The sequence below is a fragment of the Camelus bactrianus genome, chromosome 3 (assembly GCF_048773025.1).
Source record: "Camelus bactrianus isolate YW-2024 breed Bactrian camel chromosome 3, ASM4877302v1, whole genome shotgun sequence".
In the NCBI taxonomy this organism is placed as follows: Eukaryota; Metazoa; Chordata; class Mammalia; order Artiodactyla; family Camelidae; genus Camelus; species Camelus bactrianus.
Genome location: NC_133541.1, coordinates 25396962 through 25411313, shown reverse-complemented (window position 1 = coordinate 25411313; position 14352 = coordinate 25396962). Strand labels below are relative to the sequence as shown.

General features: G+C 43.0%; 1 protein-coding gene across 3 annotated transcripts in view; it reads left to right on the top strand.

Annotated features, from left to right (window-relative positions):
* Nucleotides 1-1283: 1283 nt before the first annotated feature.
* ADAMTS12 (ADAM metallopeptidase with thrombospondin type 1 motif 12) overlaps nt 1284-14352 on the top strand; it is a 287771-nt gene continuing 274702 nt past the window's right edge. Inside the window, exons 1-2 of one of the 3 annotated variants that reach the window (XR_006725097.2) lie at nt 1284-1846; nt 12418-12779. Coding sequence is in view for 2 of the 3 variants with exons in the window: in XM_045517090.2 (XP_045373046.2) it covers nt 1720-1846; nt 12418-12779 (489 nt within the window). In the remaining variant the exon portion in view is untranslated. The remainder of the gene's footprint in view (nt 1847-12417; nt 12780-14352) is intronic. The other 2 variants (XM_045517090.2, XM_010955560.3) reach the window with 2 other exon arrangements.

The window sequence follows — 14352 nt, the reverse complement described above, 5'->3', positions numbered from 1 at the left end:
ATAAAGGTTGCAGGTGGAGTTGTGGTTGCTAATCAGCTGACTTTAAGAAAAAGAAATTAACCTGGATGATCTAGGTGGGTCCAATGTAATCACAGGGGTCCTTAGAAATGGAAAAGGAAGGAAAAGAGATAGTGTCAGGATAATGCGACTTAAGAGACTCCACTGGTCATTATTGGCTTTGAAAATGGGGGAAGAGGGCCACAAGCCAAAGAATGTGGAAGCTTCTAGAAGCTGCAAAAGGCAAGAAAACAGCCTCTAGAAAGGAAGAAAGGTAGCTGTGCTAACACTTTGATTTTAGCCCAGTGAGACCCATCTCAGACTTCTGACCTCCAGAACCATAAGATACTAAATTTGTGTTGTTTTAAGTCACCAAGCTTTTGGGAACTTGTAATGGCAGTAACAGGAATCTTACACCTACCCCTTGAAATGTAGTGGTGTGTAGGTATCCAGTCTGAAGTCCTTCGAACTACCCACCCCAGGCCTGTGAACACAACCTTGCACTTGGCCTACTGCTTTGACTTGGCTGCCCTGGCTCCAGTGAGGTTGGATGAGTTGGTATCTGCAACCTCTCACTGAACACTTACGGTTGGCTGGAAGCCATGGAGAACCAGTATGGGGCCAAATTCCTCCTGAATGGACTGAGATGGTGGGCTTCAGCCCAGTAGCACAAAATCTTGGCTGGATTATCCCAGGAAATTCTCAGGATGAGCGGCAAGCTCTCTGGTTTGTGGTACTCTCTCAGTGATGTAAAGCTTGAGCCTCGGATTGGTTTCCCCTTCCATGGGCAGCCTGTGCAGGTAAACTGGAGAAATCCCTTGGCACCTTCTTGGGCTGACTTACTTCCTCTACTCTCCTGGTTTGCTTCTGGTTCAGTGGAGGCGGGCTTAGAACAGTAGAAAAGCACCAGAGACCTGCTGACTCAGAGTGGCTCACTGTCCCTTGGTCTCAACATCTCATGGTACAGATGAAGGGACTTGTCCAGCGTTGAACCAGCGGATTAGCCCAGACCATTTCCATTTGTGTGAATTGGCAAAAAGAAAAATTGCTGGTTACTTTTTCAAGTGGAAGACCTAGTAAGCGCTGGAAAAGAATCACAGACAAGGGCGGCTGAGGAATCTTGGAAGGGCAGTGTTAGGAAGTTTGGGAACTGGGAGGAGAAAAGCAAGGAAGGGGGCAGCACTGAGCTGAGGAGGGTCGGGGAGCGGGGTCCCCTCTGCCTCATCTCTGCGCCCAACATTTTCCGCCAGTGTGAGGGGCTGGCCTGGGGGCCTCTCACTCGCAGTCCCGCCCAGGGTGACTCTCCCTGGGCTCCCCTATTTGGCCGGCTCGGCCGGGCTCTGGGCGGGGCCGGCGGAGCGCGGGGGTGGGAGTCCCGGAGGAAGATGCGCGGAGCTGGGGGCGAGGCCCCGCGCACAAGGCGAAGGGGTGGGGATCGGCGGTGGGCTGCGCCCGCCCGCTCTGACCCTTTCCACACCCCGCGGAAAGCAGACGCTGTCAGCTGAATCACTCCCCTTTCAGGAGGAGGGAGGGAACAGAAAGGTAACTAGCCCCTTTATGCTTAAAAAAGCAAAGGGAGATCGTGGGCAGCCCTGCAGCCTCTCCTTCCCCACGCCTGGACCATGCACCCCTGCATCTTCCTGCTCGGCCACAGGCGAGGACTTGATTTCTTGAGCTGAGAGCTAAAACTTGTTGACTTTTCTTCTCCCCAACAACTGAATCATGCCATGTGCCCAGAGGAGCTGGCTTGCAGACCTCTCCGTTGTGGCTCAGCTCCTGAACTTTGGGGCCCTTTGCTATGGGAGACAACCCCAGCCGGGCCCGGTGCACTTCCCGGACAAGAGGCAAGGTTAGTGACTTTTTAAAAATTTCCTTGGAAAACCGCAGTGGTAAGACTTCGTGAAAAGTTGGTTGCTCCCTTTTCCCTTCCCCCACTCGACTGAACTCCGCAAAGCCGTTTGGCCGAATTGCCGGTTGCGAGGAAATCTGGTCCGGGAGCTCAGTAACGCGGGGCTTCTCAGACTTCAGTGTTTAAGGTGCGATTCCTTACTTCTTACTGAAAGGCGAGGATCCCAATCCCTTTTACACTAAGGATGCTGCAGTGAGGACTCCAGAGGTAGCTGGCAATCCTCCTCCCCTTTTGTCTCCTCGGAATGCTGCACCGTTTCAATCCCTGTTTTCAGATTCTGAACGCGGAAAATGTTTTTTTGTTTTTTAAATTCCAACCGGCCACTGGCAGTCATTGCCATGTTTCTAGCTAGTTTTAAACTTCTGGTGAGGGAAGGGGAAATGTGATTCCGCTCCCCTGCTGAGTGAGCTTGGCTGTGTTTTGGTTTCCTGGAAAGATTTAGGGCTGTGTTGTAAAAATAAGAACTTGCGGAGAAAATTTCCAGCCACGGGGGCTCACCTCTCCCTGTCCTGTCTTCCTGATCACAGCTGGCTAATTCTCTTTGAGTTTCCCAAAACTCTTGTGATGCTATAGGAAAACTGGAGGAGTTGGGATGGACAGTTTGTTTTTATGATCCTCCTTGTTGTTATTATCCATTTTTAAAACCTAACACCCTGAGCAGAATGGTACTGTTGCCTCTGCTTTTTTTATTGGACTTGCAGATGTCAGAGATACTTCCCATTTAGTGGGGAGTTGGTTGGGCTTCTGGGAGAAAACAGTCACACGGCAGCTGTGGCCCGCGTGGCTGGAGCTTGTCTTATGCGCCAGGACTGCTAAGGCACTCTGTTATGTCGGCCTCTTGACCACAGACAACAGCCTTCTGGGGTGCAGGGTCTGTGGGTGCTATCCGTGCTTTACACACAAGGAAGCTGAAGCTTGGGGAGTTTATGGGCTTAGCTATAGTGGAGTGAGGTTTTAAACCTAGGTAGCCTGACTCCAGAGGCTGGCTTCTTAAAACCAAGCATAATTGTCCGAGAGCAACAATAGAGACAATACACACACACAGAGCACGGGGTTAGCATCCGTTAAGTCCTGTGTCTGCTGACTGTGCTCAAGTCTTGGGAAGCTTCCATAGCTTCCTGACCCCCTTTAATCCCCAAGACCACTTGGGTGGCAGACATCACCAGCCTGACTTTGTTGGCGGTTTCTGCCTATGTTGTGAAGTTCAGACACTGGCTGGAGAGCTCCTCTGCTGTTGCCTTCGAGAGCCATCAGAAGCAGGTCCCTTTGCTTTCCTTGGAAGCCGGAGCCCACAGACACCGGGGTGAGATGTCAATCAGCCAGCACTGGCTTGTGTAAACTGTCCTGATACCATCTCCCACCCCCAAGTTTAAAATAGCAGTGTTTGTTGTCCTTTGAAAAACAGCCCTTTTGTGAAAAGTCCCTCTTCTGCCCGCAGCACAAACAAAGCCTGCGAGCACTTCCCAGGGCATTTGGAGATGATTTGGTTCAAAGACACACATTCTCTTGGGTTGGTTTTCAGCTCCACTTGTTCCACATCTTCTTTGTTAAACGAATTCAGCTCAGTGTAGAGCAGACTCCGCTGGGACTTGCTTTCTCTTTTCTGGAAAGTGAGAGATGGTTGTCTTCCTTGGTCACCTTTAGGGTATGTGCTGAGAGGAGCTGATACTGAAAAATACCTGTACAGTGCTCTGATCTTATTAGTGATGTATAGATATTTAGGCTTTAAAAATAATTTCAGATTTTAATTAAAGACTTCAATGTAAGAACTGAAGCCATAAAACTCCTAGAAGAGAACATAGAACACTCTTTGACATGAATCATGTAAATATATTTTTTTTGAATCTGTCTCCTCAGGCAAAAGAAACAAAAGTAAAGATAAACACATGGGACCTGATTAAACTCAAAAGTGTTTGCACAGCAAAAGAAACCATCAAAAAAATGTTGGTTTTGTATGGGAGAAAATATTTGCAAAAGATATGACTGATAAGGAGTTAATGTCCAAAATATATATAAACAGCTCATATGACTCAATATTAAAAAAAAAACCAAAGTGATTAAAAAATAAGCAGAAGTCCTGAATAGACATTTTTTCAAAGAAGATACATAGATGGCCAACAGGCACATGAAAAAATGCTCAGCATCACTCATCAGGGAAATTGCTAATCAAACCCATGATGAGATATCACCTCACATCTGTCAGAATGGCTATTATCAAAAAGTCAACAAATAATAAATGTTGGTGAGGGTGTGGAGAAAAGGGAACCCTTGTGCACTACTGGTTTGAATGTCAGTTGGTGCAGCCACTATGGAAAACAGTATGGACGTTCCTCAAAAAACTAAAATAGAATTACCGTATGATCCAGGAATTCCACTCCTGGGAATACAGCCAAAGAAAACGAAAATGCTAATTTGAAAAGATACATGCACCCCAAGGTTCATAGCAGCACTATTTACAACAGTCAAGACATGGAAGAAACCTGAGTGTTCATCAATAGGTGAATGGATAAAGAAGATGTGGTACATATATACACAGCTTTGATATTGTATTTGTTGTAGTTAACCATAAGCAGTCGCTGCCTGCGGGTTAGATATCACAGGGTTGGTGAGCTAATCCGATCAATCTCCTGTAGTGTATTTAACAACTTTTGAGTCACCGTGTTGAAGTGATACGATTCTCTGCAACATTTTGGTGTATGTAGTTTTCTATAATAAAAATACAGTTAAATGGTTACAACAACACATGAAGGATAATTATGAATATAAACTTCCTACTGTCACAGGAATTTCATTGCCCTTTGTAGTAACGAGTCTTAGAAGAAATTCAGTTGTTCTCTAAGATAGATGAGATACGAAAAATAGAGATTTAACCCAGACTTTACAAAGTCTGGAAGGTACAGATTCACTCACCTCTCTCCTTTCTTTCTAAGCAGAGGGTAAAAGATGACTTGGTGATTTGTGTTTTCAAAAGCAGTTGTCAAAACAGGCTTCCCTCAGTTTCTCATGGAGTGTCATCTAAACTTGTGGCCAACGTTTCAAATCTAGTTTTAAACAAGGCAGATGAAAGTATTTGTGGCTTATGTTTTACATCCAGTGATCCTAGTGCAAATTGTGCTGTGATGAAGGGGTGTCTCAGCCCCACCCACAGCCTTGTAAACACCCAACCTTGATGCCTGCTCCTCAGTGGTAGACCTTTGAGAAGAGTGAAGGCAGCGGTTAGAAGAGGGGGACTCTGGGGTCAGATTGCCCCAGCATGAACCCTCACCCCTCTTTATTGTCTTACAGAGGTGGGAATGAAGGCTAAGATGAGGGATGTGTTTGTAACATCCCAGATAATTGTGAGGATTAGACAAGACCAAGTTGGTATACTCTTAATGCCATGTTTGACCATAGAAATGGTGAAAATTAGGAGTTATTATTTCCTGACGTCTTATTTCTCCATCCCTGTCATATCCCCTCTGAGCCCTGCTTTCTATTGGCCGGTATAGTAGCTAGCTCATCTTTCAAACTCAACGTCTACTGAGAGGAAGCCAAGATGAGTGCGGGCTTCTCCCCGTCTCTGCTTGGAGGTTGCATACATTTAAGGCCACAGGGGTTCCTAGTAGCCAAGTTTCTTTTTTTCTTTTTTTTAATGTATCTATTTTTATTGAAGTATAGTCAGTTTACAATGTTGTGTCAATTTCTGGTATACAACATAATGCTTCAATCATACATGAACATACGTATATTCATTTTTATATTCTTTTTCACCATAAATTGCTACAAGATGTTGACTGTAGTTCCCTGCACTATACAGTATGAACTTGTTGTACAGTATGATTTTGTGAGAATCCTCCTGTATTTCGAAGCAAAGAGACACTCTGCTCGAGTTCTGTAAGTGTTCTGTGCGACTCAGTGGGTTTGTAGATGTAATTCTTGGTGTATTTGTGGGAGAGGGCGAGCTGTGAGTCTCTCTACTCTGCCATCTTGGCACCTCCCCTCAAGTTTCTATGTTTAATAGTAATAGTAAGTTCTAGTGTTTAGATAATGTTATCTGTTAGATAGTGTTTTAAATCTATTACGTGTATTGATATATTGAATTCTCATAACCACCCTAAGAGAGGGATACTATTTTTGTTATGCCCATTGTACAGATGAGCTGAGTACAGTTGGGCCGCCCACATAAACCACACTCTGTAAGTGGCCTCCTATTTCCACCCACACCCATTGGCTGATGTGGCTCAGCTCCCTCCTTTATAATAAAACCGGAGCAGTGAAACTGGTCTTACCTCCTATTACTCCTCCCAATAAAGAGATAGCTATTTTCTCCTTTATTGCTGAGCGAATTGAAGCTTCTAAAGAAAAGTCAAGCAGTTCTTTTCTTGTCTCAGATCACGATCCCCCGGGACAATGCTGTTCCTTCTGCTCTGTTATGCTCTCCACCAAGGGCAGCTGCTTCTGTACACGAAGTGCGGTGGCTGAGGACACGATTTTAAAATAGGAAGCACAAAATTTTAGTCCAAGGAATATTGCATGTTGGCTCTGTGACCTCTTAGATTTCGGTTTTTTAGTCTATGAAATGGGGATAGGAACTGGATCTGTGTCACAGAGTTGTTGTGAGTATTAAATGGGGAATATTAGAGCAAGTGCTCATGAAATGGTTCCTATACTTATTATCAGTGTATTATTATACAGCCCGCTTATGGTGGCTCTCTTAAAAGTGCATTAGATCAAAACCAGCTGGGTCAAAAGCTATACATTTGTTTGCTCTTTTATTCTTTGAACAGTATGTCCTGGAACTTAGGCAAGTTAGTCTTTCATTTTATACTTTCAGAAATTATGTTTAATGTTTTGAGATGTGTCTTTAGAGACAAAAGAGCTTCTTTTGAGAGGAGTCAGCATCTGGATGGGACCACATACAGGGGGTACCACTCCAAGATGAATAAGTGGAATAAAGCTTTTTCTGCCCCTAACTGCTTTTCCTCTGCTCCAGCCGTGGAGGAACCAGAGACGTCACTGTGAGTTGTAGAGGAAAAGTGCAGCAGGAGAGAGGTATTAGAGAAGCCGATCACAGCCGACCCCACCCAACCTGGCCATTCCATGCCTGAGGTCTGGACTGGGGCGGGCAGTGAAGCTCTGATACCAGCTAGGTCCAAATATTCCTTGGGGAACGGGCAGGACAGAGGCCCGAGTCAGTTTGACTCCTGGTTCACGCACACTAGTGTTATTAATTTGTGCATAACACGTTTCTTGTTTTGTTTACATATGCATTTTGGTCCCTATTCCCCACTCCCATTCCTCCACATAAAAAACCCCTTTTAATGGGTTCCATATGTATTATTGTTTCCCTGTGTATTTCCCATTAATGTAAATGGCTCTGTATTAACTTGTTTTGTTTCTTATTTTTCACTGAGTGTTGTTTTTAAGGTTTGTTTGTGTTGCTCTGCGGCTCCTAACTGCTGCAGTTAGAAGCAATGGGTCTGGACTTTTTACCCATAAAAACAGAAGCTACTTGTTAGTACCTGAGAGTGAAAACCGTGTTCTGTCCCATATTTCTCTCTCTCTCTCTCTCTCTCGTTGAAGTATAATTGACCTACAGCACTATGTTAGTTCCTGGTGCACAACATAGTGATTCAATTATTTCTATACATTTCAAAGTGATCATCACAGTGCGTCTAGTTACCATTTGTCACCATACAAAGATATTACGAAAGTATTGACTATATTCCGCATGCTATACATTTCATCCCTGTGACTCATTTGTTTGGTAACTGGAAGTTTGCACCTCTTAGTCTCCCTCACCTATTTCACTCATCCCCCAACCCACTTCCCTCTGGCAACCACCTGTTCTCTGTATCTATGTATCTGTTGTTTTGTTATATTTTTTAGATTCCACATATAAGTGAGATCATATGGTATTTATCTTACTCTATCTGACTAATTTCACTAAGCATAATACCTTCTAGGCCTATCCATGTTGTTGCAAATGGTAAGATTTCATTCTTTTTTAATGGCTGAGAATATTCCATTGTGTACCCATGCCACATCTTCTTTATCCATTCATCTGTTGTTAGACACTTAGGTTGCTTCCACATCTTGGCTGTTGTAAAAAATGCTGCAGTGAACATAGGGGTGCATATATCTTTTTGAATTAGTGCTTTTGTTTTCTTTGGAAAAATACTCAGGAGTGGAATTCCTGGTAGTTGTTTTTAGTTTTTTGAGGCCCCTCCATTAAGTTTTCCATAGAGTCTGCACTAATTTACATTTCCACCGACAGTGTAGGAGGGTTCCCTTTTCTTCACATCCTTGCCAACACTTAGGTGTTATCTTTTTGATAATAGCCATTCTGACAGGTGTGAGGTGATAGCTCATTGTGGTTTTGATTTGCATTTCCCTGATGATCAGTGGTGCTGAGCATCTTTTCACGTGGCTGCTGGCCATCTGTATGTCTTCTTTGGAAAAATTTCTATTCAGGTCCTCTGCCCATTTTTCAATCGGGTTGTTTGTTTTTTTGTGTTGTCTGTCCCATATTTCATCCAAGGCACCGATGAATGACAAGTGTGTTTGAAGGCAGTTGTCTGGAAAAAAAGCTCTTTTATAATTGTACCCCATCAAGTCCAGTTTTTTCGATTAGCCAGCAAAAAACGTGTTCAGTGCTATATCCACACATATGAATTGGGCACCTGGGATGTGCAAGATTCTGACCTCCAAAGGATTTGGGAAGAAATAATAAACAAAAGGCATTGTGAAATCAGGCTGTTCTGGGAGCTACAGAAAGTGAGGACCTGGAAGTTCAGAAGTGGGAGAGAATTTCAACCAGGGACATTGGGAGAAGGAAGAGGGAGGATTTGAGTTGGGACTTTAAAACATAAGCAGGGAAAATAGGATGTTGATAGAGAGTAGGAAAGACATTGTAATTGGGGAGGTAACTTGAACAAAGTAACACAGGTTACAAAGTGCAGGGAATACAGCTGGGAGGTGGTAAGTAGAACTTTCTCCCCTTTCTTTCTCTCCCTTCCTCTCCCTCCCTCCCCCTTCTTTGTTTTTTTTTCTTTCCTCCCTTCTCTCCATCTCTCCCTTCCTTTCCTTTTTTTGTTTTTTGTTTTTTTTTTTTGGCCTGAAGCAAAAGATTAGTTTATCTTACTAAATGGCTAATGGTTTGCTTTAAGTAGTCTATAATCCAGAGCCTGATTCTTACTCCCCACTAGTTGGATTTCTTATTATTCTCAAACAGGAAAATGAGGAGGCAATGGTGGGGATGTAAATATGAGTAAGTCAAAAGGTGTTTGTGGTCTTGTGCATGGAAGGAAGGAACCAGTGTACTTGTCTTATGTTTTTTTCAAACAGAAGTATAGTTGTTTTATAATACTGTGTTATAATACAGCAAAGTGATTCAGTTATACATATATAAATAGATATCTATATTCTTTTTTCAATCATTTTCCATTATAGGTTATTACAAGATATTGAATATAGTTCCCTATGCTATACAATAAAGCCTTGCTGTTTATCTGTTTTATATATAGTAGTGTTAATCCCATACTCCCAATTTATCCCTCCCTGCCCCGCTTTCCCTTTGGTAAACATAAATTTATTTTCTATGTCTGTGAGTCTATTTCTGTTTTGTAAATAAGTTCATTTGTGTCATATTTTAGATTCCACACATAAGTGATATATAATATTTGTCTTTCTCTGTCTGACTTACTTCACTTAGTGTGATAATCTCTAGGACCATCCATGTTGCTGTACATGACATTATTTTATTCTTTTTATGGCTGAGTAATATTCCATTGTATATATATACCACATCTTCTTTATCCATTCATCTGCTGATGGACACTTAGGTTGCTTTCATGCCTTGGCTTTGTAAATAGTGCTGCTATGAACATTGGGATGCATGTGTCTTTTTAGATTAGAGCTTCCGTCTTTTCTGATATATACCCAGGAGTGGAATTGCTGGATCATATGGTAACTCTATTTTGTTTTTTAAGGAACCTCCATCCTGTTCTCCATAGTGGCCGCACTGATTTACATTCCTACCAATGGTATAGGAGGGTTTCCTTTTCTCCACAGCCTCTCCAGCATTTATTAGTTGTTGACTTTTTGATGATGGCCATTCTGACTGGTGTGAGATGATACCTCATTGTAGTTTTGATTTGCATTTCTCTAATAATTAGTGATGTTGAGCATCTTTTCATGTGCCTGCTGGCCATCTGTATGTCTTCTTTGGAGAAATGTCTGTTTAGGTCTTCTGCCAATCTTTTGATTTTTTTTTTTTTGTTGTTGTTGTTATTGAGTTGTAGGTGCTATTTGTATACTTTGGAAATTAAGCCCTTTTCACTTGTATTGCTTGCAAATATTTTCTCCTAGTTCGTAGGTTATCTTTTCATTTTGTTTATGGTTCCCTTTGCTATGCAAAAGCTTATACGCTTGATTAGGTCCCATTTGTTTATTTTTGCTTTTATTTCTATTGTCTTGGGAAACTGACCTAAGAAAACATTGCTATGATTTATGTCAGCAGATGTTTTGCCTATGTTCTCTTCTAGGAGTTTTATTGTCTCTTGTTTTATATTTAAGTCTTTAAGCCATTTTGAGTTTGTTTGTGTGTGTGGTGTGAGGGAGTGGTCTAACTTCACTGATTTATGTGCAGCTGTCCAGCTTTCCCAGGACCGCTTGCTGCAGAGACTGTTTTGTCTCCACTGTGTAGTCTTGCCTCCTCTGTCAGAAGTTAATTAGCTGTAGGCTTCTGGGTTTATTTCTGGGCTCTCTATTCTGTTCCATTGATCTGTATGTCTGTTTTTGTGCCAGTACCATGCTGTTTTGATTACTGTAGCTTTGTAGTATTGCTGTCTTGCATTTTTAAAGTGGCAATTTTCATATTTTGACTCCAGTGCCTCTGATCCTAATATGCTCCTTTACCATTTAATTTGTATGTTTTGTGAAAATAAACACCCAAGTTCCTTGAAGCATTCCTTGCTGTATTACAGAACACATGCTGTATTTGTGCAAGGCCTGTCAGAGTATACATGATGGGTTCACTGGGCTTTTGCATTTTTCCTCCAGTCTGACTTAACTGGAAATTCTGGAGGCATTTATGTTACTGAGTCCAAACTCGTTCTGCTCCCTGCACAACAGGACAATAAATTGGGAGACAAGGTGTTGGGGCAAAGAGTTGCAACTTTATTCGGAAAGGTGGCAGACCAAGAAGATGGCAGACTAATGTCCTGGAGAACAATTTTCCCCTAGTCAGAATTCAGGCTCCTTTTATACTAAAAAGGGGAGGTGGTGTGGTTGGTTGTTGCAAACTCCTTGGTGTAGGAATTCTTTGTTCTTGGAAGCCTTTGTTCTTGCAGCTGTCCAGGTGGATCAGGTCATGGTGCCCCTGTAAACCTCCAATAAAACAAACATTAGTTTATATTCTGCATCTTGTTATCTTTATATGAGTGCAAAAGTGTAAATATCCTTGAAGGTCAGAGCCTTGAAAATGGGTTGTCCTGTATATTTCAGGCTCTAGGCAACGTTCTTTTGCAAAATGTGCAGAGCTAGCAAGACTAAGCCTAGAAAACAGGGCACAGGGTTAAAGCCAAAAGAACAGATCTATATGGAGTCAGATTTGTTCTTTTCTATTACATTTACACTCCTTGTAATAAACAGGGAAGCTCTGTGGTTTATGTTCATGAACTCTAGACTTGAAATGTTCCTGTTGTTACTGAGTCCAAACTCATTCTGCTCACCGCACGATGGGCCAATAAATTGGGACACCAGGTGTTGGAGCAAGGAAAAGTGACTTTATTTGGAAAGCCGGCAGACCGAGAAGATGGCAGACTAGTCTTGGAGAACCATCTTACTCAAGTCAGAATTCAGGCTCCTTTTATACTAAAAACGGGAGGGGGTGTGGTTGGTTGTTGCAAACTTCTTGGTGTAGCAATTCTTTGTTCTTGTAGCTGTCCACATGGGTCAGCTCATGGTGTTCCTGTAAAACCTCTAACAAAACCAACGTTATTTTCTATTCTGCAACTTGTTATCTTTATGTAAGTACAAAAGTGTTAATATCCTAAAAGGTCAGAGCCTTGCGAATAGGCTCTCCTGTATATTTCAGGCTAAAGGCAACATTCCTTTACAAAAGGTGCAGATCTAGCAAGACTAAGCCTAGAAAACAGGGCACAGGGTTAAAGCCAAAGAAACAGATCTAATATGGAGTCAGATTTGTTCTTTGCTGTTACACTGTCTTACTGATCTTGCACATTTCTTAACAATATTCCTCACGAATGAATTCTTGTCTTAATTTGTCTCTGGTAAAACATCTGACAACCAGGGCTCTACCTTAGTGTCAGCTCAGATGGCCCAGGTCAATCTGAGTTGTTCAGGGATTTAATACTGATGGTATTTGTATGGTGGGAAGTATCTCTAAACTTCACCTCGACAACAGGATTTTGCAATTAACAAGCTAAGTTCCAAACAGGGGATGTATTTGTCTTGCCTCAGACTCAGCAGGGATCTCTTACTCTTATTCTGTGTCTCCTTTTTTTCAGAGCATTTTATCAAGGCCCTGCCGGAATACCATTTGGTGGCCCCTGTCCGAGTAGATGCGAGCGGGCATTTTCTGTCATATGGATTATACCATCTGGTCTCCAGCAGCAGGAGGAAGAGAGATTTGGATGATCCTGAGGACCGAGTGTATTACAGAATTTTACATGAGGAGAAGGACCTGCTTTTTAACTTGACAGTCAATCAGGGATTATGTTCCAAAAACTACATTGTGGAGAGGAGATATGGGAACCTCTCCCATGTTAAGATGGAGGCTTCCTCCGGTACCCCCTGCCATCTCAGGGGCACAGTTCTGCAGCAGGGCACCAGAGTTGGGACTGCAGCCCTCAGTGCCTGCCACGGACTGGTGAGTCACCCTCCTCCTCTGCCCTGAGTCCCCTACCGTCTTGGCCTGCACACCCACTGTCAATGGGTTTGCACATGCATTCAACACATATGAAATGAGCACTTGTGACATGCTTGGTCCTGGCCTCCAAATGGGCTGGGAGAAAAATGCATAAAATTAAAAGTCAAGCAATCTGGGAGGTACGGAGAATAAGGGCACTGAGGGTTCAGGGCAGGGAGAACTTCAACCTGGAACATCAGGGGAAGAAGAAGGAGGACTGGAGTTGGATCTTCAACCTCTAGGCAGCCCTGAGGGTGTTGGTGACTGGCTGGCTGGCCAGCCCCTTTTGAATTAGGAAAACCTGGGTTTGAACTGGGTGAGAGGCTTACTAGTAATGATGGTGATGTCCGCAGCTGCTGTGATCCAGTTGTTGGTTGTGGGTAGTTTGTAATTAGATTTCATGATGGACCTTCGGCTGTCAGTTTATCCCTTATGTCTCTGTTTTCTCATTTATAAAATCGAGATAATGATGGTACCCAACTCACCGAGCAGGGGTTGGCAAACTATGGCCCACAAACCAAATCTGGATCATCTCTTGTTTTTATAGATAAAGTTTTATTGAAATGCAGATGTGCCAATGTGTTTATATTGTGTATGGCTGCTTTTGAACTACAACAGCCAAGCTGAGTGATCAGGATAAGGACCGTTTGGGGCCACAAGTCCCCAAATATTTGCTCTCTGGCCTTTGCAGAAACAGTTTGATGACCCCTGTAAAGAGTACTGTGAGAACTAAGTGAATTAATATGTATATAATATAAATCTTAGAAGAATGTTTAGTAAATAATAGACACTTAATGAATATTGGCTGCTATTATTATTTTCTATGTCTCTAATATGCCAGGCACTGGAATGTGCGGTTTATGATGTGGTTCATGTACCTTGTCCTCCCCTCCGTCGCTCCCCGTTTTTGTTATGTTTTAGGGAATGAAGAAGCTGGGAGATTTGAATTTCTTGACTGTGCTGTTCATTTGAGCCCAAATCTTTCAGGTGTTACGTGCTGCATCTTGAAATGTGACCAAGCTTATTTCTTCAAATTTACACCTGTATTTTAAAAAAAAAAAAGATCTCCTTGTTGCCCCTTGCTTCTGGCAGTTAACAGCAGTGACAGCCCCACTGGCAACTGCATGACAAACAATGCTTAGGAATTGCACTGAGGTTTTTGTCGTGCTGGAGTCGGAGGCTGGCACCAGCACTGACCGAGTGTGCTTAGGGAGCGACTAGAGGCGCAGGAGGTCCGGAGTCCTGGGGGCATTTATGGCAGAGCGTAGGGTGTCACCATGGCACCTGTGCCGGGCTGGTGTGCTGGGCAAACCTGCTGGTGGCATTTGCATTCCTACAGGAGGCCCTGGTCCCAAATCCTCCCATCCTTACTGCCAGTTTGGTGAGAATCCCACTCTTCGTAATTTAAAATTATGTTTATCCAGTACCTGTCTTGGTTGCCTTGGCTAGAATACTATGGGAAAATTAATGTAAAACATTGGACCTTAGTTTAAATGTACCAAGAAAGTCCAATTTTCTGAAGGACCTCTGGGGT